The sequence below is a fragment of the Lacerta agilis genome, chromosome 1 (assembly GCF_009819535.1).
Source record: "Lacerta agilis isolate rLacAgi1 chromosome 1, rLacAgi1.pri, whole genome shotgun sequence".
Classification (NCBI taxonomy): Eukaryota; Metazoa; Chordata; class Lepidosauria; order Squamata; family Lacertidae; genus Lacerta; species Lacerta agilis.
The window spans coordinates 70819133-70841702 of NC_046312.1; the positions used below are offsets into that span (position 1 = coordinate 70819133).

Consider the following 22570-nt stretch of genomic DNA (forward strand, 5'->3'; position numbering starts at 1 on the left):
GTCAATATTATTCCCTAACATTAGTGACTATGACAAAAGTAGTCAGAAACGGCATCATCCAATTAAAACTTTTAATATTTGATCTGCTATTTAATAACTCAGCTATTTTGATACTCTGTAATATGCTCTAATAAATTCCAGCAGCTTCTGCGTGGCTCAGACACTTAATAACAGAATGAAAGTGCAAACATTAAGGATCAAAGACTATTTTGCAAGGAGTCCTGTGGAAGGAACACCATAGTATTTTAAAGTATCCTACAAATTAACACAAAGCAGTGAAAAATTCAATAAAATGTTTTAATGTCTGTAATTTATTATATACATAATTTGCTTTCAAACTGCACTTCAAATGTGCAAAAGCATACACTCTGACAGCACCAGAAAAAAACAATAAGGTTAACAGTTTTTACCTGATTTGTCACATTGTGTTAAACACAATGAGCTTCACACAAAAAAGAACATGGAATCTAGAAGCATCCTCAGTTATATGCTAACACATGATTGTAGTACTTTGACTCAACAAAATAAATAGAAATCCAACATAGTCATCACAATTAATTTACTCGTCTCTTCAAGACTGTATTTTCTTTCCAGTGTTTTGGTCTCCTGCTATATATGTAGAAATACACTTTGGGTTAATTAAATTTACAGAAAGCCAAAGCCAAATAAAAATTAGTTATGCTGGATAAAAATCAGGGGCTTGTAAAAAATAATATTTTATACATTTTGAAAGAGTTCCCAATTAAAGAATACCTGTAAATCAGAGTTGTTTGCTAGGATTTTCCATGAAACTTGCTGCCCTGGCTTCTGTCAGATACTGCTGTAAAAAGTGTAAGTACAGCCTTAATAAAATACATATAAGGAAATTGCAAAATTAAGTTTTAATTAAATACAAAGTGCCCTTCAGTTTTACTTACGCAGCAATATCAATAAATACTAACTACTGTAGTTGTGCAATACAAGACCTGGAAGGACTTTATAAACAAACTATTCTATTTCACATGATCAAGCATCAACAAAACATATTTGACAGCAGAATTCTCTTTATCCTACATTCCTGGAAATATTAAAGTATGTTAAAAAAAGGCACATATTCCACTGAACAGAATCAGCAACTTAGACTAGAGCTCTGCTAATGCTATCTATGACCTCTCTATAAAAGCCTGACACCTCCAAAAGGAAAATATTCAATTTGTTTCTTTTGCTTCAGTGTTGTATATGCCTTGGAAGAAATGAATATTCTAGTTGAGTAATGAACCATTAAGTAATTGATATTTTTATTTAAGGGGAAGAACCAAGAAAAATGACGGGAAAAATATTTTCCTGCCATACGCAAATAATGCAAACAGACATGTTAAACAGCTCATCATCTCAAAAGAGAATACAATTATTCTCTAGAATGCATGATCACTCTCATGTTCAGGGCAAGTTTCTATTTTGGAAGTTCTAAAGTGATAAAAGAAGATTGGCAATATGGATTATGTTATCTTCTACAAGACAAGTAACACTGAAATGTTTCAGAATACAGTCTTGAACAGAACTTGCAAGACGTGGTTAAAACATGCATGTGAATAATGAAGATTTCTGTTAAGATTTCTGGTACTACAAATTATTCAGCTTGCTGAGGACTGTACCTGGGCTGATGATTAAGATACGTCCTCACATTAGAATAATTATAGAATGAACAGCAGCTTGGTCATGTTTCCAACAGTCATTGCCTTGAATGAATTAAAAAGACAAATGTGTGCATTTCCCAGATTCATGTGTGTATATATTAACCACAGCAAGATGTAACATAGACAAGTGGGGGGAAATAGCACAAGTGAAAACAGTAACTTTTAAGTTAAGAGTTCCAGTTCAGCTGCATGCTAATTGTAGCAACTGCCCAATAGTTTCATTTCAGCAAACACCACCCAACAACAAAAAAGGGGTGGCTGAAGGATTTTATATGCAAAGGTTCTTTATTTTCTTTACATTAATTCTCCTGATTAAACTCCACTTCCCATTTTGAAGGCTGAATTCATTCATTCCTGTTACTTATTACAATTTCACCTCCAATGATTCTTTAAACTGTAGCCAACCTCTGCTAGAACACCTCTCCGCTAGAACACTAATCAGGCTACACTGTCCAACCTTAGTTTTAGCTTTTAGAATAATATCATATTCTTCATTATTGGCCTGATGATGCAATTTTTAGCAAACATAATAGTTTTTTTTATTTTTATTTGACAGCATATCATGGACACCAGAGTAATAAAATACATGAAACATGACACTGAAATCCCAAAGCATAGTTCTTTTAAATGGAAAACCTAGAACTTTTTGTAACATACAATTACTGTGTTACTTTTGTAGTAGCTTTAAATTGGTGCGTAACCAAACTTTCAAAAACCAACAAAAATGAACTCTTGACAAACTTTAAAGGTCTGTTTCTTTGTGGGGAATCTATTCAGCTGCTTTATTGAACAACTGTTCAGAATAACTATAAAGATGCCTACAATCAGAGGGGTGTAGACTGAATTGGTGTCTATTTTGGTATAAACTAGTTGGTAATATATACCAGCAAGCTTTGGGGTTGTTATGCAATATGCACTTAATCTAGAAATGGAGACTGAAAAAATGGGGTATATTCTAAAAATATTCCTAAAATGTAGTTAAGCCAAAGTCATAGAAATTATATATCTATATAAAATGTAAGTTTGCATTTCCCAAGATAATTCTATTTTTATTTTTGGCAATGAAATCCCAGACCTACAAGGCAAACTCATCATTTGGTCCCATTTCTTATTGAAATAATTTCTAAATGACACGAAGTAGTTCAATTCTATCTTCTGCACAGCAGGAGAGGAAAACATCAGGCAGTGGACTGACTCTTATCAGCTCAAGGAAGACTTCAAACACATGGGAATAGATACAGGGTTTCCCAAGGCCTGACTCTACTGAATTCAAGAAGCCAGAGAAACAGCCTTATATTACTAGAACCAGCAAGTTAGTTTTGCAAGGGGGGCAGGATGAGATTTCTGTTGGCATGTACGATGCTGTTTTCTTTTTTTCTTCATGCCAGACACTGCTGTCTGTTTATTCCACAACAGATACTTCTAGGGGATAGGTTCAGTCTATTAGTTTGCGAAGACAATGCTCATGACCTTTCATGATAACATTGCTTTTTCAAATAATCTTCTCCAATACAGGTCAATATTGCTTTCAACATCAAGAACAGCAGTGACAATTTTTTAATCTGTGCTTTATCTGAATGGGAAGAATGACATTTAAGAATCTTGACTCAGGATACAAACAACATTATTCCATTTTAAAGTAAAATGAAGAATGCAGGCTGTCGTACTGGTGTGAAGGCCCACTTTTTGCAAGCCAGTGCATAGTCAGTCAGTAGTCTGCTGGCATCCTTGAACTAATTTAGGCAATAGTAACATTCATTTCCACTTTAATTCCATCTATATTCTCAATTAGTGCATTTATTTTATAAAAAGGAAGCATTGGCAAATATTAAAAATATGAATTTGTGGGTCAAATTAAAGAACCATATTTCTATATTTCCATTTTCTACTCAAGTTTTTACCCTTTCATATGCAACTAAAGCTGAAATTTGGAACAAGCAGCAGAATGGGGGTGGGGGTGGGGAGAAATGGAAGAATAACAAGAAAACCATAGCTATGGCAAATTGATTAATGTGTTCTCAGCTTCTTTGCCTGCTTCTTTCGTTTCAATTCCTCTTCTTCACGTCTTAGCTCTTCTAGATCTTCCTGCATTCCAAGCCTCAAGCTGCAAAATAAAGATTTTAGTTACACTCACCCTGTACAAGAATTACAGTCTTAGCTTCAATATATGCTAAATAAGCACGCTAAAAACTTACAATAGCAGTAATTGGTCCATATAATCGTCTTAGCTTTGCTGAGTAGAACAACATTTGTAATGGGGGGGGGGAAACCATTGTCTCCATTTGGGCCCAATATTTAAAACTGTTTTCAGGAGATCACTGACTTTCTGAGGAAGCTACAGTCTTTGATAGCCTTCCCAGGGAGTATCATCTAATCAAGCATGGATGATGAGGCACTACAGTCTATGCACTAACAAAGATGGGTAAGAATGCATCAGGAATAATATCCCAGTTGATCTCTCCACCAAGTTGGTCACATTGTCCTCACTTATTTCAATTTTATGGATGGCTTTTGGTTTCAGGTTGACAGCACTGTGATGAAAATGTGCAGATCTCCACAGTATGCCAATATATTCATGGCTGACTTTGAATCATTTCCACAACTTCTCTCCCCAAAAGCCTCCCCTTCACTTGAGGTCACTTGACAGGGACTTCAACCATTTTGCTCACATTGCTTGCCATGGCTCACAATGATTCCAAACTCATCATTATTTGGAATCACATTAATGGAACTGTTCCTTTTTGATGAATGACCAAAATCTGTGAGAGTGAAGTGGATAGATTTAACTTCTGCTTACCTCTTGGCTTCTTCCTTCTGTTGCTCCTTCCAGCTGCTTTCCATGTAACGTAAGGCATAATCACTTTCGTCTTTATATCTGAAGGTAATAAGCAAAAGGAAATGCAATATGCTCACTTTTGCTATAATACATAAATGCATGTGCTTCAGAACCAGAACCGTATATGCATTTAAATAAAACAGTAATATGTTTCAAGTAACCTTATAATTATACGTCAGTTCCTTTCAGTGCAGGGGTGGGACCTTTAGTCTCAGTAATCATATGCTTTGGAAAAATACTAGTAAATGAATAGGCTGTATATAGTAGTATATCAGCCCTTTTCTTGCATTTTTTGAGTACATGCACATTCATATTTTTTATCCTTCATTATAGTTGACAGAAACAATTGAGAACTTTTGCTCAAACTATGTTTTCTTAAGCAGCTCCTGATTAATTTTGAAAGTACTCAAGCCAACTAAATTATGAAACTGTATCGGGGAAAACTTTATTTATGCACCTTACATAAATGTTATAGAGATTGTCATAACTACACAATGGTATAAAATGATGCAAAGTAATTTTTCTCACCTAGCCCGATCATAGCCAAATATCTCTTTAATATGTCTAGAGATTTCTTCCTGGGACTCTCCTTCATCATCTATAAAGTCCTCCATTTCAGAATCGTATTCATCTTCATCATCTTCATATTGCCTTTTACTAGTAATAGGTGGAAGAGATGGCCTTGGAAATCCTAAGGGGTGAAATTCAGACATGTAATACACACTTCCAAACCCACTGCAACATTTACTTTTTGTGCTGCATTGGTTTTTCACTAGCTAATAGTGTCACTTCATGAGGCTTTACATGGGTTACATTCTGGGCAGCTATTGCTGTAAAGCAGGGGCAGATTAACTTTTGGCCCTCCAAATGTTGTTTGACTACAAGTTCCATCATTTCTGATTGCTGGCCATGGCTGACAGGGGCTGATGTGAGTTCATCATCATCTGAAGGCACACAAGTTAGTCATCCCCTCTACTTACTCATTTAAGTAACTAATTTAGTTGGATCACTGTAAACGGCTTGGCAAAAAGAAATGTTCTTTTCAAATGCAAGGGCGTATTGCATCAACACAACAAATCTACTCTTGGAATACAAATTTGAAATCCTCCTCATAATAGGAATATTAAATGGGGTGTGTTTACCAGGCCTTTTGCTTCAAGCATTATTAGGTAGCTTATTATGTACCAGACAGATTATTATGTACCAGACACAAGGACATAAAAAGTCCAGCTGGATCAGGCCAAAGGCCCAACTGGCCCAACATCATGTTCTCACAGTGACCAACCAGATGCTTATAGAAAGTTTGCAAGTGGGACCTGAGTGCAACAGAACTCTCCTCACTTGTGATTCTCAGCAACTGGGATTCAGAGGTGCACCACTTCCAACAGCGGCGGTAGAACATCATGGCGAGCTCTATCCTCCATTAATGCTTCCAATTCACTTTTAACATATTTAAGTTGGTGGCCATCACATCTTATAGAAATGAATTCCATAGTTCAACTATGTGCTGTATGCAGTAGTTCTCTTTTCTCTGTCCTGAATCTTCCAACATTCAGGTTAGTTGAATAGCCCTGGGTTATTGGGGGGGGGGGATAATTCCCATGCAGTTTCTCTACACTACAACACAAAATCTGCACTTAATTCCATCTGCTTGACATGTTAGGCCCAGATTTGGAAAAGTAGGGTAAGGCGAAGGATGATTTGTGCTTAGCAGCAAAGCATTATCTGTGTACATCTACAGCATTCCAGCACTGTCTCCCTCTCCAAAATGGTTGACATCACTTCTTCATACAGCACAAGCACTGGAGTTGCAGCAAGCTAATCTAGAATAAGAAAACCTTTGTTATGGGAGAGTAAGGGCTACTGACTGCTGCAAAGATTAAGCTGAAATCCCGTCTGCCTTGGCAAAGGATTGCTCCAAGAAAAATAAAGCTCAACTCTGCTCTCCCCCAACTGGAGTGATTCCTATGCTTCAGATCAAGGGAGCTTCTTACCCTTAAATCAATCATGGAAATAATATCAACCACAGTATCTCTGTTACAGCCTTTCCTGTTCACACTGAATTTGCATGAACTTGTAGAAGCCAGAAATCACATAAATGTACCCGACATTAACAAGATCATAAAATTTGTCCAACGTTTCCTACACTCTACCATACATATGTTTGTGAGGAGCAATCAAAGTAGTTTGAAAAACAGTCCATGTTTTGCTTTGCTTTTTTTGTTTACAAAGTTCATAGTAGAATGAGATCCTATACAAACTCTCGGAGTACTGTACTACCGCTGAACTCAATGGAACTCACATTCAAGCAACATGCACTGGATTGGAAGATATGCAACCCCAAGTCAAAACAGCTACAGTGAGACAACAAATGTATGAATGAAACAAAGAGTACATATCAAACTATTCATAAACTCAAACTTTAAATTACAGGTAGGTAGCCCTGTTGGTCTGCCATAGTCAAAACAAAATGAAAAAATCCTTCCAGTAGCACCTTAGAGACCAACTAAGTTTGTTCTTGGTATGAGCTTTCGTGTGCATGCACACTTCTTCTGAAGAGGTATGCATGCACACGAAAGCTCATACCAAGAACAAACTTAGTTGGTCTCTAAGGTGCTACTGGAAGGATTTTTTTCATTTATTTATTTTTTGTTCAAACTTTAAAGATACCTTGTGGGGGGATCCTGGGTCTCTGCTGTGGAAATGGCCTCATTCCATTCATTTGTCCGCTACCTTGTCGTGGTACCAGATTTTTAGAAGAGATCGTTTCTGATACTACCGTACACTTTGGTTTCAGAGTTCCAACAGAAGTGGTGCTTGGCCGGCCTGGTCCCAATCCCGAGTTACTACCTCTTGCCAGTCCTGCATTTAGACTACCGGTATTTGGTCGCCCGGGTCCTATGCTTTGACTACTTCCAGAACGCACTGGTCCTGAACTGTTGCCTGGTCTGCTAGACCCCACACCTAAGTTACTGCCTGGCCGTACAAGTCCCGCACTTGAGCTGCTGCTTCGTTGCCCTGTTCCCGAGCCGCTACCTAATCGTCCAGGTCCCATGCCTGAACTATTGCCCTGTGGTCCACGTCCAACAATCAAACTGCTGCTTGGCCGACCTGGACCTGTACTCAAGCTGCTCTTTGCTCGTGGAAGAGGTCCTCCTGCATCTGAATTGCGGCTTGCTTGCTTGGAGCTGACATTTTTAACACCTTCATGCTGGGAAGGAACCGCACCAGATGGTTTTGTTTGGCTAGTAGTTTTTTTCAGACCAGTTTCTTTAGTAGATGGATGCCTGAGAATTCCATTTGCAGTCGTTTTCAAAGTTGGGGTATGGGAGTTAGGTCCAGATTTCCCACCCCCATTAGATGCTGATTTAATTTGACTGCTGTTCGATGGGCTTTTCAATGGGACCTTATGTGCAGGTTTTGCTTTCTCAGAAGGGTTGGGTTTGGAGGCAGATGACAACTTCAAATGCTTTTCATTTAAAGCTGGTCCCTTGGATTTCTTGTCAGTACCACTTTGAGAGGAAAGGCTTCCTTTCGACAAGGAATGTTTGTCTGCTGAATGCTTACTGGGCTTAGCATTTATGTGCTCCTTCTGTAAAAATTCCTTCTTGGAAGAATTTGACATAGTGACCTGTTTTATTTCTTTCCCAGCTTTTTTCTCTTTTAGTATAACCCCCTTTTTGTGTTTCCGCTCTAAGTATTCTCGCTCTCTCAGTTCTTCTGCTGTCATGGGTCTTTCCTCTGTCTTTTTCAGAGGAACTTTTATTTCAACTGGTTCATACTGTTTCTTTTCAGCCAGCTTTAAAAGATCCCTAAAGTTCAATGTTGGAGGTGCACTTTTGGGAGGCACCTTTGGCTTCACTGGTGCTTTGGATGGCTTTTCTTCACATTCTTCCGTTTCATGCTCAGATTCTGTCTGATCATATTCAAATTGCTCCATTTCATCACCTGTCATGCATTCACCTCCTTCTGTGTTCCCTTCAGAACTGTTTTCACGGCCTTGCCTCTTTTTAGGCTTCTCTTCAACAGGAATGCCATTATAGCCACGGAAATTGTCCTTCGTCCGTGAAGCCATAGCTCTTGCTTTTCGGTCATGTTTCAGCTCTACACGTTTAGCGAGAAGTTCTTCTTTCCTTCTTTTTTCTTCAATGACTGTAAAAGAAGGAAAGTTCCTATGTAAAAAATATTTTTGTGCTTGAAAAATCTTGGGATAGCTTGAAAAACTGCAATGGCTAGTGTGCATTGTAAAGGTCATGCTCAGAGATTACATTCTGACTACAAACTATCTAAGCAATCAAATAGCAGACATAGAACATAAAAGCTACCCTTGGGAATAACACAGCAGAATTTTAATTAAGAGCTCTACTTTAAACACAAGGGCTGACTGAGATCTAAAGAACTGCACAATTAATTCAGCACACCCAGGAGGCTGTGGGTTTGAGTTTCTCAGGCAGCAGCTCCCCATTGTACATGAGCAACTGCTTGCAAAACTGAGGAGGACTTTCAAAGTGCAGTTCTGTGCTATGGCATGGAAGTCTGGAATAGATGGACAAAAACAGTAGCTTCTGGATTTTTTCCCCAAAAAAGCCTGTTAAATAAAACTTGCTTCGAAAGAACAGGGTATCAAAACTATGCACCAATCTCTGTGATGCTGTAGTTTCTAGCTACTGTACAAACTGAGAGGAATTCAATGCTGTGTTGTTCCAAACAACCCAGCAGCATTGATGGAATTCCTGCTTGCCTGGTGGATCTCCCCTTCTCCCTGCTCGCTGCATGCTGTACTACCCCAGAGCCATTGATGGGGGAGGTGGGAAGCCTTGTGGTGCTAGCAGAAGTCCGTGCATGGGCTTCAGTAATCTGAATCCAGTTCTAAATCCAGAACAGAGGGGAGGAAATGAACCAACTTTTAAAGTTTTGCCACTACTTTCACAGGATTCTAGAAGCCAATACACATCCAAACATGAGGGAACTATGGCAACAATATTCAAAAAGGAAACAGAAGACAGTTATCACCAAAAATAAGTGACAGTGACTCTTGGGAGGAGAAAGATAATTTTAAAATATACCTTTTTTCTTTTGTTCCTCTTCTTGACGCTTGAGGAAAGCTCTCACAGCTGCTGACTGAACACCTTTCACTTTTGGATCCTTCTTTGGAGGGCCTACTGCCAAACTGTATCTTTTCTGAAAAGAGACAAAATGTCAGAACTACACACCAATGTCTGGGGCTCTAGGTTTTTAGCTACTATACACAACAGATTGGGGGCTTTGGGCAATTTAACAATAAAAGCCTTTTCAGCAATTGATTTCAATGGTGTTTAAGGTGCTTAGCACTGGCCACAATCACATGCCACAATACATCATAAACCATCTTATCACAACATTTTGAATGACATCATCTCAGACCACTGGCTATGTTGGTTGGAGCTAATGGAAATTGCAGTACAACAACATCAGAAGGGCATAGGTATAACACAACACAGGCTATATTTTATTCAAAAATATGTCTCAGTGCTTAGGCAAGTAGAGTTTTTGTACTTAATTTGTGATTTATTTGGGGGGTGCTTAAACCATTAAGTCCAGTCGCAAACGACTCTGGAGCTGTGATGCTCATCTCACTTTACTGGCCAAGGGAGCCGGTGTACAGCTTCCGGGTCATGTGGCCAGCATGACTAAGCCACTTCTGGCGAACCAGAGCAGCGTACGGAAATGCCGCCGGCATACAGCTTCCGGGTCATGTGGCCAGCATGACTAAGCCACTTCTGGCGAACCAGAGCAGCGTATGGAAATGCCGTTTATCTTTCCACCGGAGCGGTACCTATTTATCTACTTGCACTTTGACGTGCTTTCGAACTGCTAGGTTGGCAGCAGCTGGGACTGAGCAACGTGAATGAAATAAATACTTTAATACAAGACTTTATACAACATGTAGCTTGTATGAGGTATAAAAGTCTACTGCAGCTACAAGTTCTCTCCTTCAACAACTCAGTGAACAAACAAGGCAGGCAGTAACATTCCATTTTCATTATTTGATAAAAGTACCAGCTTTATACAAAGATTTGTCCGCAGTGGCGAAAAGCACAGGTCAAACTCTCCTGGTGTGCTTTTTAAAACACTGATTATCCTTTTCTGAGCAGCTCCAGATGGCAACTGTAGGGTTGAAAGCTGTAGCAATATGCAAGCTGCAGATGGCTGTTGTTACACAGCATTTAAGCAATAATTATAAATTGAAAAAAAGGCCTTTAAAAGTTCATTTTGTAAAACTTGATTACAGTGGTACCTCAGGTTACAGATGCTTCAGGTTACAGACTCTGCTAACCCAGAAAGAGTACCTCGGGTTAAGAACTTTGCTTCAGGATGAGAACAGAAATCGTGCAGCAGCGGCGGGAGGCCCCATTAGCTAAAGTGGTACCTCAGGTTAAGAACAGTTTCAGGTTAAGAACGGACCTCCAGAACGAATTAAGTTCTTAACCCGAGGTACCACTGTACACCCTCCATGCCTTTAAATATTGGTGAAAATGATTCAAAACTATGTTAGCTCCAAAATTAGCATTTATCCCCTCCTTAAAAGAGAGCAGGTGCCTTTTAAAACACTGCCCTCTCCAAACTAAGAGTGAAACCACCACCTGGCTTTTCTTTAAGTTACTCTGACAGAAGTAGACAGTTGTCATAAGTACAATTAAGAAATCTCACAACCCTGACTGAGCCAGATACTGAAATATGACCCACTCCACAGAGTTGCTGTGAAACTAAAAAAATAACTTGAAGAATGCAATAGCCCTTTATCTGAAGATCCCAATGCTACTTCTGAATACAGCTTAACAAGACGACAAAATCATGTAGAAATTCTAAATGTTATAATTCAAATTTTGAAAATACTTTCTCTTTTTATCTTATACTATCACATTGCCTTTGGCCAGATTCACTCCCTACGCTACACAGACCCTATGTGTTGAACAATAACAAAGACTACTTTTTAAATCAAGTTAATAGATATTTACATACTTGGGTCAGATCTTGACTTATCTATAGCAACAACTGAGCTATCAGTGGAAGCATTACTAAGCCCCACTAGTCACTTCATTTTGAAAACAGCTAATTATTGCTTAGCATGGTTTTCCCTAAGGGAGATGAACTAACAGCTCTATAATTTTAGCGAGACATGATGCAATACATTACTGTTTCTATTTCTCATATAAATGATCATGAACATGCTTATTCACTATCTAGCAAAGAATAGTTTCAGTCTAAAATCCTTCTTAGCAGTAACATTTCAGTAACTGCTTACTTCTTGATAATGGTTTTAAAAGTGTCTCAAATCTGAAATTACCTTCAGGAAAATTTAATACATACATTATAATAGTCCAATGCTAGTCATGTATGTTTAAAGGTAAAGGGACCCCTGACCATTAGGTCCAGTCGCAGACGAATCTGGGGTTGCGGCGCTCATCTTGCTTTATTGGCTGAGGGAGCTGGCGCACAGCTTCTGGGTCATGTGGCCAGCATGACTTAGCCACTTCTGGCGAAACCAGAGCAGCACACAGAAACGCCGTTTACCTTCCCGCCGGAGCGGTACCTATTTATCTACTTGCATTTTGTACTTTCGAACTGCTACGTTGGCAGGAGCAGGGACTGAGCAGCAGGAGCCCATCCCGTTGTGGGGATTCAAACCGCCGATCGGCAAGCCCTAGGCTCTATGGTTTAACCCACAGCGCCACCCGAGTCATGTTTACTCAGATGTAAAATAAGTAAGATTTTCAAAGTTAATGAGCTGGATCCAATGCTTCTCTTCCAATGGAAGATAATTTGAACAGAAAGATTATTTCTGCTGGAGGAGCAGACTTCCTGTCAGAGGAAAGGAACCTCTGAATGCCATTCAATGTTGCCTAGGACTGCAACCACAGGAAAGCAAATGTTAACTAACTCTGCTAGCTTACAGGAAGAGATGATCCCAAAGTCAACAATAAAGATAAAATTGTAGTAAATGCTCAAGATTTTATTAATCATTTCTGAGCTTTCATTCAGCACAAGCTCTTTAAGAGAAATACACTTTCAGGAATTGTATTTCTAAATCAGATGTGGGGAACCTGTGGCCCTCCAGATATTCATGGAATACAATTGCTACCATCTCTAACACTGGCCATTTTGGCTGGGTCAGATAGGAGGATGAGTCCAATAACACCTGGATAGCCACAGGTGCCCCACCCCTATTGTGAATTGTGATTCCTTTTCATTTATCAAATCACTTTCCCCATGAAGAGATCACGATCAACACACACTGGCAATATGCATTTAATAAAACATGAACTTTACTGATAGCTTCTTCAAAATATATAATATGTTCTCTTGAAAGAGAAAACTCCATTTACTTGTCCTATTTGGAACCTATAGTTTCTTGCTTTCTTTAAATCCCTTTTAGTAGCTTAGACTCCATTTTCCTGATATATTGTAGCCTAGCAAAAGCTGCATGAACTTTTACTAACCCTTTCATTAGGAAAAAACTCACTTGCTTTTAGGTAGGAACAAGCAGCAGCCAGTGTCCTGACACTGAAAGAATGCAAGGAGGTCAATTGCCATAGCAATGCTGAAGGGAGACTGGCTAGGCAGAACGATTGCAATTAATATTATTTCAATATATAAGAATGGATGTATTAATCACAAAATAAATGAAAGCAGATGTTGTGGACAGCTAATAAGGTAATTAATATAGATGGACACTGATGAATATTATTATAATGAGAAGGTTGGGGAGGGCTCAAAGTAGCTAAGAGATTTCTAACTGGTTTAGACAACTGTGGGATGTAACTACAGTGGACGCTAAGGTTGCGAACGTGATCTGTGCGGGAGGCACGTTCGCAGGAGGCACGTTCGCAACCTGCCGTGCCGCGTCTGCGCATGCGTGGGTTGCAATTTGGCACTTCTGCACATAGCGCCGAAACCCGGAAGTAACCCGCTCTGGTACTTCTGGGTTCAGCGTGGTGTGCAACCCAAAATCGTGCAACCTGAAGCAGCTGTAACCCAAGATATGACTGCATTATAGAAAGTTTTATTGCAACCACATGAATCGCTAATAGTAATCAAACGTGTAGTATATAAGAATGCTTTCTGTATCAAGTTGCAGTCATTCCTTGATTTTTAGGGGACTGTCCCCATGTCCACTTATACCAATTAAAGGCCTAGCTTCACCTGAAGTTTCTTTTTCATAGAATTGTAGAGGGGCATCTAATTCTTTGTTTTGTGTCAGGGTTCCCAAAAAGAACACCAATTTCTCTCTTTCTCTCACGCCCAACCCTTCACACTTGCAGCTGTCCTTTCATCTAGTAAATGTTGAAATCTATATTGTATATTCAGGATCACTTACAAGACTCAAATTTCTATTTAATCTATATTAAATTGAAGAATGGCCCAAACTTTCAGATTACTAAAACAGAAGAAGGCATTGCTGAAAATGAACTATTCATAGAAATGGGATAAGATTTATGTGAAAAAGACCTGAAAGCATCTGTGACAGGGTTGCCAAACCTGTGACTCTCCAAGCAATGGGACTCCCCACTCCCATCAGCCCCAGTCAGCATGGCTAATAATGGAAGTTGTAGCCCAGCAAGACTTGAAAGGCCACAGGTTATCCACCTTTTATCTAGGAGAGCAGTCTCCAACTAGGGGAGAAAATGTTATGACTAAAAAACATATCGTCACCTTATACAACCTACTATGAAAACTGAAGGTCAGGTATAAGAATCGAAATGGAGTGTGGGGGGTTGTATGGAGCAGTTAAAAGACACTTTTTTTACATGTGTAGTAGACATGCACATTGAACAGCTATTTGGTGCAACTGTGCTAAGGGTGCCCAAGATATATTTGCTGCCCAGCCTTTTTCCCTGTATCCAGCTTTTGTCTAAGACTGCAATCCTATGAGCACGTACTTGACAGTAGGCCCCACTGATTTAAGTGGAATTTATTTCAAAGTAAGCATGCATTGATTTGCTTGTAAGGCATTTAAAATAGAATTGCTAGTACATCATCTTTCCTACGTCAGCTGTGCAAAGATTATAGCTGCACACTATTTGAGGAAACCACAGCAACCCAGCACTGGTAAAGGTTTGGGACATTAGAATAAATATTTCAACTGACACTGTTAATGAGATACAAAGATAAGAATGTTTTCTCATTAGACTGAGACTTGCGTGTTTTTCTGGAGAATTAAAATCAAGACATGGACTAAATAAAAAGACCAGCAAAAGGCATTTAAATCATCATGCTGTCTACTCATAGAAAATATACCTTGGGCTTGATCCATCCCCTGAGGATGTGGCATCACATAAAAGTCTCCAAAGGTTACAACAAAATCTCTAGCCAGTCTCTCTGTCCCACTCCACTTGACCAAGGAAGAGTGATGAAGGGACAATGGTCTGCTCCCTCTAACCCCATAGGAAGAATAGAGCTCTGTTATGCTCTAGTCTAGGGCAGGCTCCCTCAAACAGAAGGCTGGGTGCATACTAGTGGGTCTTGGGCCACTCTGTCCAGTGCCTTCTCAATTACCGGTACCTGCCCAGTCTCCTAACCATGTGATAGACTTTTGATTGGACCAATGCCTGTATCAGCAACTTCTTGCACTCTGGTGTCCAGCAAACGAGAGAGAGAGAGAGAGAGAGAGAGAGAGAGAGAGAGAAGTGAAGCAATCCCTCCCTTCTCTGAGAGGAAAGGATTCAGAGTAAGTGTTTATGGAAATTAGAAACTGAAATAAGAGATTCATTTTTATGGTAATAAATAAATGAACTAATAATAAATAAACTAGGAAAAGAAAGGAAGAGGATGAGGATGAGAGAAGCTGATATAAAAGGTTTGAATATCAAAGGATCAGAAAGCTGGGATAAAAAAATATTGGGAGATTGGTATGGAGGGAATTAAGTTGAGTATGAAAGCGAATTAGGGGGAGAAATGCAGCAGATGGGTAAAAACACTTTGAGAGGCATTGGTGGGGGGTGGGAAGGGGAAAATATAAATGAAAAGGCCTTCTCTACATACAGCTTCTGGATAAGCAGAATTTGCCTAAAATGGGGAGGCTGAGCAAATGTATGTACTTAGCTTGAGGAAAGCTGAGCTATGGAATTCCCTGCCACAAGGAAAATACTGTGGCAAATAATTTATCAATTTCCAAAGGTGGATCAGATATCAGTAGAAAGTGATGTGAGTAACTGCCAACTGATTATGTATGCCAAACTCTGCCTCTGTCACCACTGTGTGACTGGCTCTACATCTGAAACACCATTTTGTAACTGGTGGATCTCAGTGTAATTTGAAGCCATCTCCAGAGGGCCCCCAGGATAAAAAGCCTGAGAACCTCTGACAAATAGGAAATCCTTCATGCACACTACTATGCCCATGGTGCACTGGACCAAGCTTAGGCTATTCTATTTAATGCTGCATTGGATTAATTATATGGGATGGGGGAGAGAGAAAGAGAAAATTAAAGGCACTGTCTCTTACCAGAATTTTACCAACAGCTTCCAAAAGATCATCATGACCCAGTATTTGAGAAAATATTTGATACCCAATTTTAAGATACTAAAAAAGGTGGCATAACTCTCAGGATATTCTTCCCAACATGCTTCTTTGGGAAAAGGCAGAAAGAAACTGTCAATACAGTGGTACTTCTGGTTACAAACGTAATTTGTTCCGGAGGTCCGTTCTTAAGCTGAAACCGTTCTTATCCTGAGGTGTGCTTTCACTAATGGTGTCTCCTGCTGCACGCGCACCTCTGGCGCGTGACTTCCGCTTGCATCCTGGGGCAAAGTTTGCAACCAGAAGCCACTGCTTCCGGGTTAGTGGAGCTCATAACCTGAAGCACTAGTAACCAGAGGTACCACTGTAAGCTCCTTTGTATTATACCTTTTGCCAGAAGAACATGCAATGATCACCATGATCCTAAAAACTCTTTCATTTAGTACTTCCTTGCTAACTGTAATTCTCATACAGCCATCCAATGATACAACAAATCTAGATATCCATTTGTATTCCAATTCTTTAAAAGATAGTCCCACATCCATAAGCCTAAGTCAGATAAATATAAAACTCACAACTTGATTTTATGTGCTGTCTGCAACATTTGAGTTTCACAAATAGACTACAGCTGTTATTTTTTAACAAGCATCTGCCTAAAGTCTAAGTAGGCATGCTTAGGCTGGCTTTTGCTGTTGTTGTTACACCCAGAAAATCCTGCTGCACATGTCAGGGTGTTTGTAGAATTTGAAAGGAGTCAAACCATCGCAAGAGGTGTTGAAATTTTAGGAGGTTGGATAGCTACAATGGAAAGGTCTAGGTGGTGGGATGCACATTATAATTTTTTAATTTTTGATTATTACTTTGTCAAAATAATTTTAAAAAAGAAAAAGTGATGGGGTTAGTATCCAAAAAGTTCCCTGAACCCTCACATTCTGCTTGGACATTTACCGCCTCAGTGCAAACATTAGCCCCACGGTTTTAGGCCAAACTTCAGATCAACTGGAAAACGATTTTAAGGTTAGCAACCTAGAATATATAGAGGTAACCGCAAATCAACTTTTGGGTCTCGTTTTCTAAAGTTTTAAAGTTTATATTTGCGATTTTTTTTTTTAAAAAAAAGGAAAGGGTAGGGATTTGAAGTAAAGTGTTCGCTATCCGGGAAAAAGCAGCAGCAGCTTTTGAACAAAGGCATCTTTCTGTGACTCCAGCGAGAAAAGCATTTGAGCAGGTCTCTTCTCCCTCCTCCCCCCACCCCCGCCGCCGGAAACACCTCGCCGAACAGGCTCCTCTCGCTGGGCGCCGGCAGCTGAGCGAGGAACAGATTAGCGACACGAAAGCAGAGCAAGTAGCGCGCACGGGAAACACGGGATGTGCGCGCAGCTGGGAGCGAGAGAGTCAGAAAGAAGAGCCTGAGAAGAGCCTAAGAAGAAAGTCCCCTTAGAGGAGAGCGGAGGGTCGAGCGCGTGTGCTGGGAAAGAGGAAGAGGGACCCAGAATGGAAGCGACGGGCCGCAGCCGGTTCCTCGAGAGGCGGTCGCCGTCGCCTCTTCCCCCCCACCCCGCCAACCGTCCTTTCGCCTCCCTCCCTCGCGCCCCCGCCAGCTCTCACCGGCACTGCGCTCAGCCCTTGCTGCTCCGACGCCACCATAAGGATATCGCGGAAATCCATCCTGGGCTCCGTGGCCCTTTCGCCCCCGGAGAGGGGCGCCGCCGCTCAGCCTCGCCGCTCCTGCTGCTGCCCCTCGAGAGGACCTTCTCCCTCCCTCCTTCCCTCCCTCGCCCAGCTGACGGAAAAAGTTCCTCACAGACGCCTCCTTCCCTGCCTCCCTCCTTCCTCACTTCCGGCCCCGAAGCGCCTCTTTCCACCCCTTATATCACCTCGTAATCGTCAACCAGGTTTTTTTTTGTTCGTTTGGTTAAACGAGCGTGAGGTCACTTCCGCCACTCCACTCCATGCGCAAGCACGCACGCGCCCTTCTTCCGGAGAGTACGTGTTCCGACGCGCCACGTGACATGAACAGGGGTTTGCTCGCACGTGCCCGCAATAGAGCGGTGGGGTTTTCATCTCGGGTTTAAAATGCTGTGTTAGTTCGGTCCTCTGCCGGAGAAGGATTCGGGTTAATGTTGTTTTCCTACCGAGAGTGTTTTTTTTGGGGGGGGGGAATGGGGGTACCTGCTGGGCTGACAAGGTGAGTCATTCTATATCTCATTCTATATCTGTTCTTCATTGATTGTTATTGCTTGTGGTGGATCCTGCTGCCTTGCTTTCATTCACTCATTCATTTGCTGTGGCTTCTGCTTTTACCGCCGCCAATCGTTCGAGCTGGTAAAGTGCTACAAATTGGCTGGGGTGCGTGTGGCAAGTGTGGCGTCTATTTGCCATATGTACCCCAGAGTGGAAGAGCCCTGGCATCTTTAGGTAGGGCTGGGAAAGACTGCTGTTGGAAACCCTGGAGAGAAGTTGGCAGTTATGACTCTGCTTAAGGCCACTGCCTACATTCTTGTTGTGCGTTTACTCAGAAGTAAATCCCATTTCATTGCATGCGTTTACTTCCAAAGGAGAGGTGTGCAAGATTGTAGTCTTCCCAGTTGTTATAGGAATGCTAAGGTCTTATATATATAGAATAAATGTTCATTTTCACTCTCCTAAATTGACCTCAAATATTTCTCTGCGTGGAGGAAGGAAATGGGAAAAGCTTTCCAGTTGTCTTTGGACTGTAGTGGCTTACACCTCCAATAGCAAATACAGCCTGGCAAGTATCTGTTAAGCTGAGCAAACTATCAATATATGTAAGAGATTCAGGAACTAAAGTATTTACCATCACAGAAGAATGGCCAGACTGCCCAGGTTGAGCAATGATTGACCATTATCAGGTATCCTGACAGACAGGTTTTCTGCTGTAGACCTCTGCGATGTATGTATGATAGGTTTTTTTGGGGGGGGGGGAGTATTGAGCTACAGGGGAGGCAATTTCAAAAGTACTATATAAGAGCTTGCACACCATTGTTCAGGGTTCCTCTCCTCCCTCCCTGCGTGAGGGGAGTGGGGGACCCTGTTGCAACAGTTTAATAAAGATCATGCTTACTAGCTACTTTGCTTCTCAATATTCTCTGGTTGGCCTCTGTTATTTTCTCCTACCGATAGAGAACCTACATAAGGACTCTATACGGGCTCTTGGATACCCCATAAGGGATAAAGGACCAGTATTTTTCTTAAAACACAGTACTCTGTAGGCCTACAATCAATTATTTTTTCAGCTTGTTTTGGGTCAGTACAAAAATGATTTGGTTTGTGGTCATAACTTGACAACAAAGCTATTTTTTAGCACTAGTGCAGAAATGGATCATGCCAGCATCATTCTTGCAGCAATAGCAGTTGGCAGTAAATTTTGTAAAGTCACACAGTGGTAAATTGACATTGGCATATTGAAACTTTGATTCAGGTTAGCTTGACCTTGTTGGCAGCCTGGTACTTGTTAAACTCGACTGTTCCACATGGCCTTATGCTCATGTATGCCAACTAGTTTATGTTACTCTTGCAAAGACCTGTGAGACCCCTACAGAATCATCTTTTTAATCTTCTGCTGTACAGTATGGCCACATCTTGGAAGGTAAGGATGGTCACACAGGGGTGGTTCGGGTATAAGTGTTTTGTGTATACATGCCAGCCCTGGAATGTGACCGCTGCCTCGATGTGATCATTCTGTACTGAGTAATGATCTGCTGTGTAGCTGATCCTTTTTGCTATAGCCAGAGTTTCTGACTCCACCCCCCCCAAAAAAATAATGTAGCCCTTTCAGTAATTGGGGGGTCAGTTTACAGCCATCAGAATCAAGTGATTATTTCATCCTTGACCATGCCAGATCAGGCTGCAATTTGGGATAGAGGATTACATTCATGCTAAGCGTTTTTGGGAGGGCACACAAGCCTAAGATCCATGCACATAACACTAAATTATGACCCCCATTGCATGTAAGTTCGGCCAAAGAGTCTGTAACTTGAAATTCCATAGTTGTGCATACAAGGCTAGTGATTTGATTACTTCTCTTTGAGACTCTTAGGGGTACCTGTTTTTATTTGGGTTTTATTACTTGAATTTTCTATTCTGAATTCTCATACAGGTGCTGTCTAAAGCCTTTCTAATACAAATTTTGATTGCAAGGGTGTTTGATGCAGAGGCAACTCCCCAGCTGAAGTTCAGACAGATAGTAAGTTGTTTTTTCTTCTGCTTCAGCCTTCATTGATCAACCCTTTTGAACAGCAAGAGAATGGGTCCCATATGATTTATTTATGTATTTATTAAATGTATATTCTGGCCTTCATCTGGGGATCACAGGTGATTTAGAATATAAAAAAAATGAAACTACATAACATAAGAACAATGTGTGATTGGATGCACATTTTTTGAATGTCCTCAAATAATAATTGCTTTGGCAGCCAGTCATAATTTTGGAGAATATTCGTTTATCCTTCACAGTTAACAACACTCACTGAAAGAGAAAAAATGGGGAAGACACTTGTGCTTGATGGCAAGTGATGACTGATCCAGAGTACCAGGGACGGGCACAACACACCAATGAAACCACATTTGTGTTTACTCTGCAGTGGAAAATAATATTAATTGCATCTGTTTAATGGTCTTCTTACATCTATTGCATTGCAAGCTATTAATCCAACTGCAATAAACTGTTTCTTACAACGTTTTATTTATTTTATTTTAACTTTGCTTCTGCAGGCAGTCACATAATTGGTGCCAGAGAGTGGGCTGCTGGAGTCCTGACCAGTTCCATCACCACTCACTTTGAAGCTCATCCATTTGCCACAGACATTTGTATCTGTCCCAAGACGATGGGCAGGCAGCAGTTCTTGGAAGTTGCAGCACGGCAGCTGGCGGACACTTGCCCTGCCCAAGCACAGTTTTTACTGTGGACACTCAACAACATAGAAGACAAAACCCAAGATTCTTTGAACCGAGTGTGTCATTACTGTTTCCAGTTTCTCCTTCCAGGTAATGTTAGGGTACGTCTAATGCCTAAAATGAGGGTGACTCCACAGATACAAAAACTACTTAATCGGGAAGCAAAGGGCTACAAACTCAATTTAAAACAAACAAAGCTTTTGAAGAAGTACAAGGAAGCAAAGAATGTTCTGCTGGTTACCTGCAATGCATGTGGGAAAACAACAAGGCATTCTGGGAATAGTAGAGAAGGTTTAGGTAGAATGGCATCAGCTGGGAAGTCTTCAAACAAAACTACACCTGCCAGACACCGTCCTTCTGGATCCAACAGAGGGACACCAAATTCCAGAACATCATCTGGTCAATCAACACCTCGTTCTTCCTCCAGGACTCAGAGAAACATCAAAGACCACTTCACACAGCTGAAAAGACTGCTTCATCTTGAAGAAAATAAAAAAAGTAATAAGGGGGACCTCAAAAACTTCTTATTATCACTTTAATTTTTTTGAAATAATTTATGTAACATAATTGCAGCTAATTAAAGGAATGCATCTCTTAAAAATAAGCCCATTGCTACTGCATTAACTATAGTTTTTCATGGAGCAAAGTACTATGAAACTAGAGGAGCAAAGGTCTGGAAAAAACCTTGGAAAAATAGGGGCGGTAACTGTCCCTCCCCCCCCCTTCTTTCCAAAGCCTTTTTTCTAAAAAGATTATGGAATGTTTTCTTTTTGAATGATGAATAAATTGTTTAAGAAAAGCTGTTTGTATATTTACTCCCCCCACGATTTCCAAAAACTATAACAGGAAGACTGATATGTGTGAAAGAAAAAGAGAGTAGATTTCTCGTCTCTTTCCTGTACTGGAAGGGGAGAAAGCTTTGTTTCCCTCTGGGATGAAATGAATACACACATGCACACCCATGGAATTGAGAGAAGGTGGTGATTTTTTATGCTAAAGGTGGGTAGAAAATAGATCTCTAGATGTTTTGCAGTAACCAAAAAAGATTTCTGACTTCACAATGGTTTTATAAAGGGGTCAGGAGCCTCTGACCTTCCAGGTGCTGGAGTCCCAATTCCCACTTGCCTCGGCCAGCGTGAGCAAAGATCAGGCAGGAATGGTAGGAGTTGCAGCCAAACCATATTTAGAGGCCTGCGGGGTCATTCCCCCCCCCCTGTGTAATGGCAAGAACGTCCCCACCCCCAAATTAGGCTGCTTAAATGAATAAAGGTGTAAGGGGGGTATGTGTTTGAAAGAACTATGAGCTCAGTTCCCTGGGCCAAGATTGATGCAAAGATCCTTAATTCTGAGTGCGTATCTGGCCCTTTTTGTAAATTACTGATTTGCACAGTTCTAGGAAGCAGAACTCAAAAGAGTTTTGGGGATGAGGGAGTTGGTTTTATAAACTAGGATTTGTGGAATTTAGGATTGAGTCTGCCCACTCCTACCATGTACTAGCTTTTTAAAAACAAACAAAGAACAGCTAATCTGATCACTAGATGGCACTCTGTCATCTCAAACCAGACTTGGTGCTCCAGCAGGAACAGCCAAGCAACAAGTCTTCTCTAGCTTTCTGATACCACAGTTGTGATGGCAAATGGTA

The 22570-nt window shown here is 40.7% G+C and overlaps 2 protein-coding genes across 4 annotated transcripts; one reads left to right on the top strand and one right to left on the bottom strand.

The window, feature by feature from the left end:
* Positions 1-276: 276 nt before the first annotated feature.
* On the bottom strand, positions 277-17799 carry SPTY2D1 (SPT2 chromatin protein domain containing 1). Of its 3 annotated transcripts, XR_004426996.1 has the most exons (7): positions 17620-17797; positions 9579-9693; positions 7183-8664; positions 5041-5203; positions 4474-4551; positions 2134-3780; positions 277-2095 (listed from the first exon to the last, which is right to left on the bottom strand). XR_004426996.1 is itself a non-coding variant. In XM_033154079.1 (6 exons), the coding sequence occupies exons 1-6, from the start codon at positions 17677-17679 to the stop codon at positions 3684-3686; spliced, it is 1995 nt and encodes a 664-aa protein (XP_033009970.1). In that variant the 5' UTR covers positions 17680-17797; the 3' UTR covers positions 277-3683. The 3 variants fall into 3 exon arrangements, 2 of the variants coding, with proteins under 2 accessions (XP_033009970.1, XP_033009983.1); XM_033154079.1 differs by having other exon boundaries at positions 277-3780; XM_033154092.1 differs by lacking the exons at positions 277-2095; positions 2134-3780; positions 4474-4551; positions 5041-5203 and adding an exon at positions 6092-6335 and having other exon boundaries at positions 17620-17799.
* A 2214-nt stretch (positions 17800-20013) lies between these two features.
* On the top strand, positions 20014-21473 carry C1H18orf21 (chromosome 1 C18orf21 homolog). Its single transcript, XM_033154104.1, has 2 exons — positions 20014-20218; positions 20746-21473. Exon 2 carries the CDS (start codon positions 20859-20861, stop codon positions 21465-21467), a length of 609 nt encoding a protein of 202 aa, XP_033009995.1. The 5' UTR covers positions 20014-20218; positions 20746-20858; the 3' UTR covers positions 21468-21473.
* The last annotated feature ends 1097 nt before the right edge of the window (positions 21474-22570 follow it).

Coding starts and splice junctions, on each gene's coding strand:
- SPTY2D1 (XM_033154079.1), bottom strand. CDS start 17,679: ATGGATTTCCGCGATATCCTTATGGTGGCGTCGGAGCAGCAAGGGCTG. Junction 5,204..7,182: donor ACCCAGGATCCCCCCACAAG/GTATCTTTAAAG, acceptor TTCACCCCTTAG/GATTTCCAAGGCCATCTCTT. Junction 3,781..4,473: donor CAGAAGGAAGAAGCCAAGAG/GTAAGCAGAAGT, acceptor TTTATTTTGCAG/CTTGAGGCTTGGAATGCAGG.
- C1H18orf21 (XM_033154104.1), top strand. CDS start 20,859: ATGGGCAGGCAGCAGTTCTTGGAAGTTGCAGCACGGCAGCTGGCGGAC.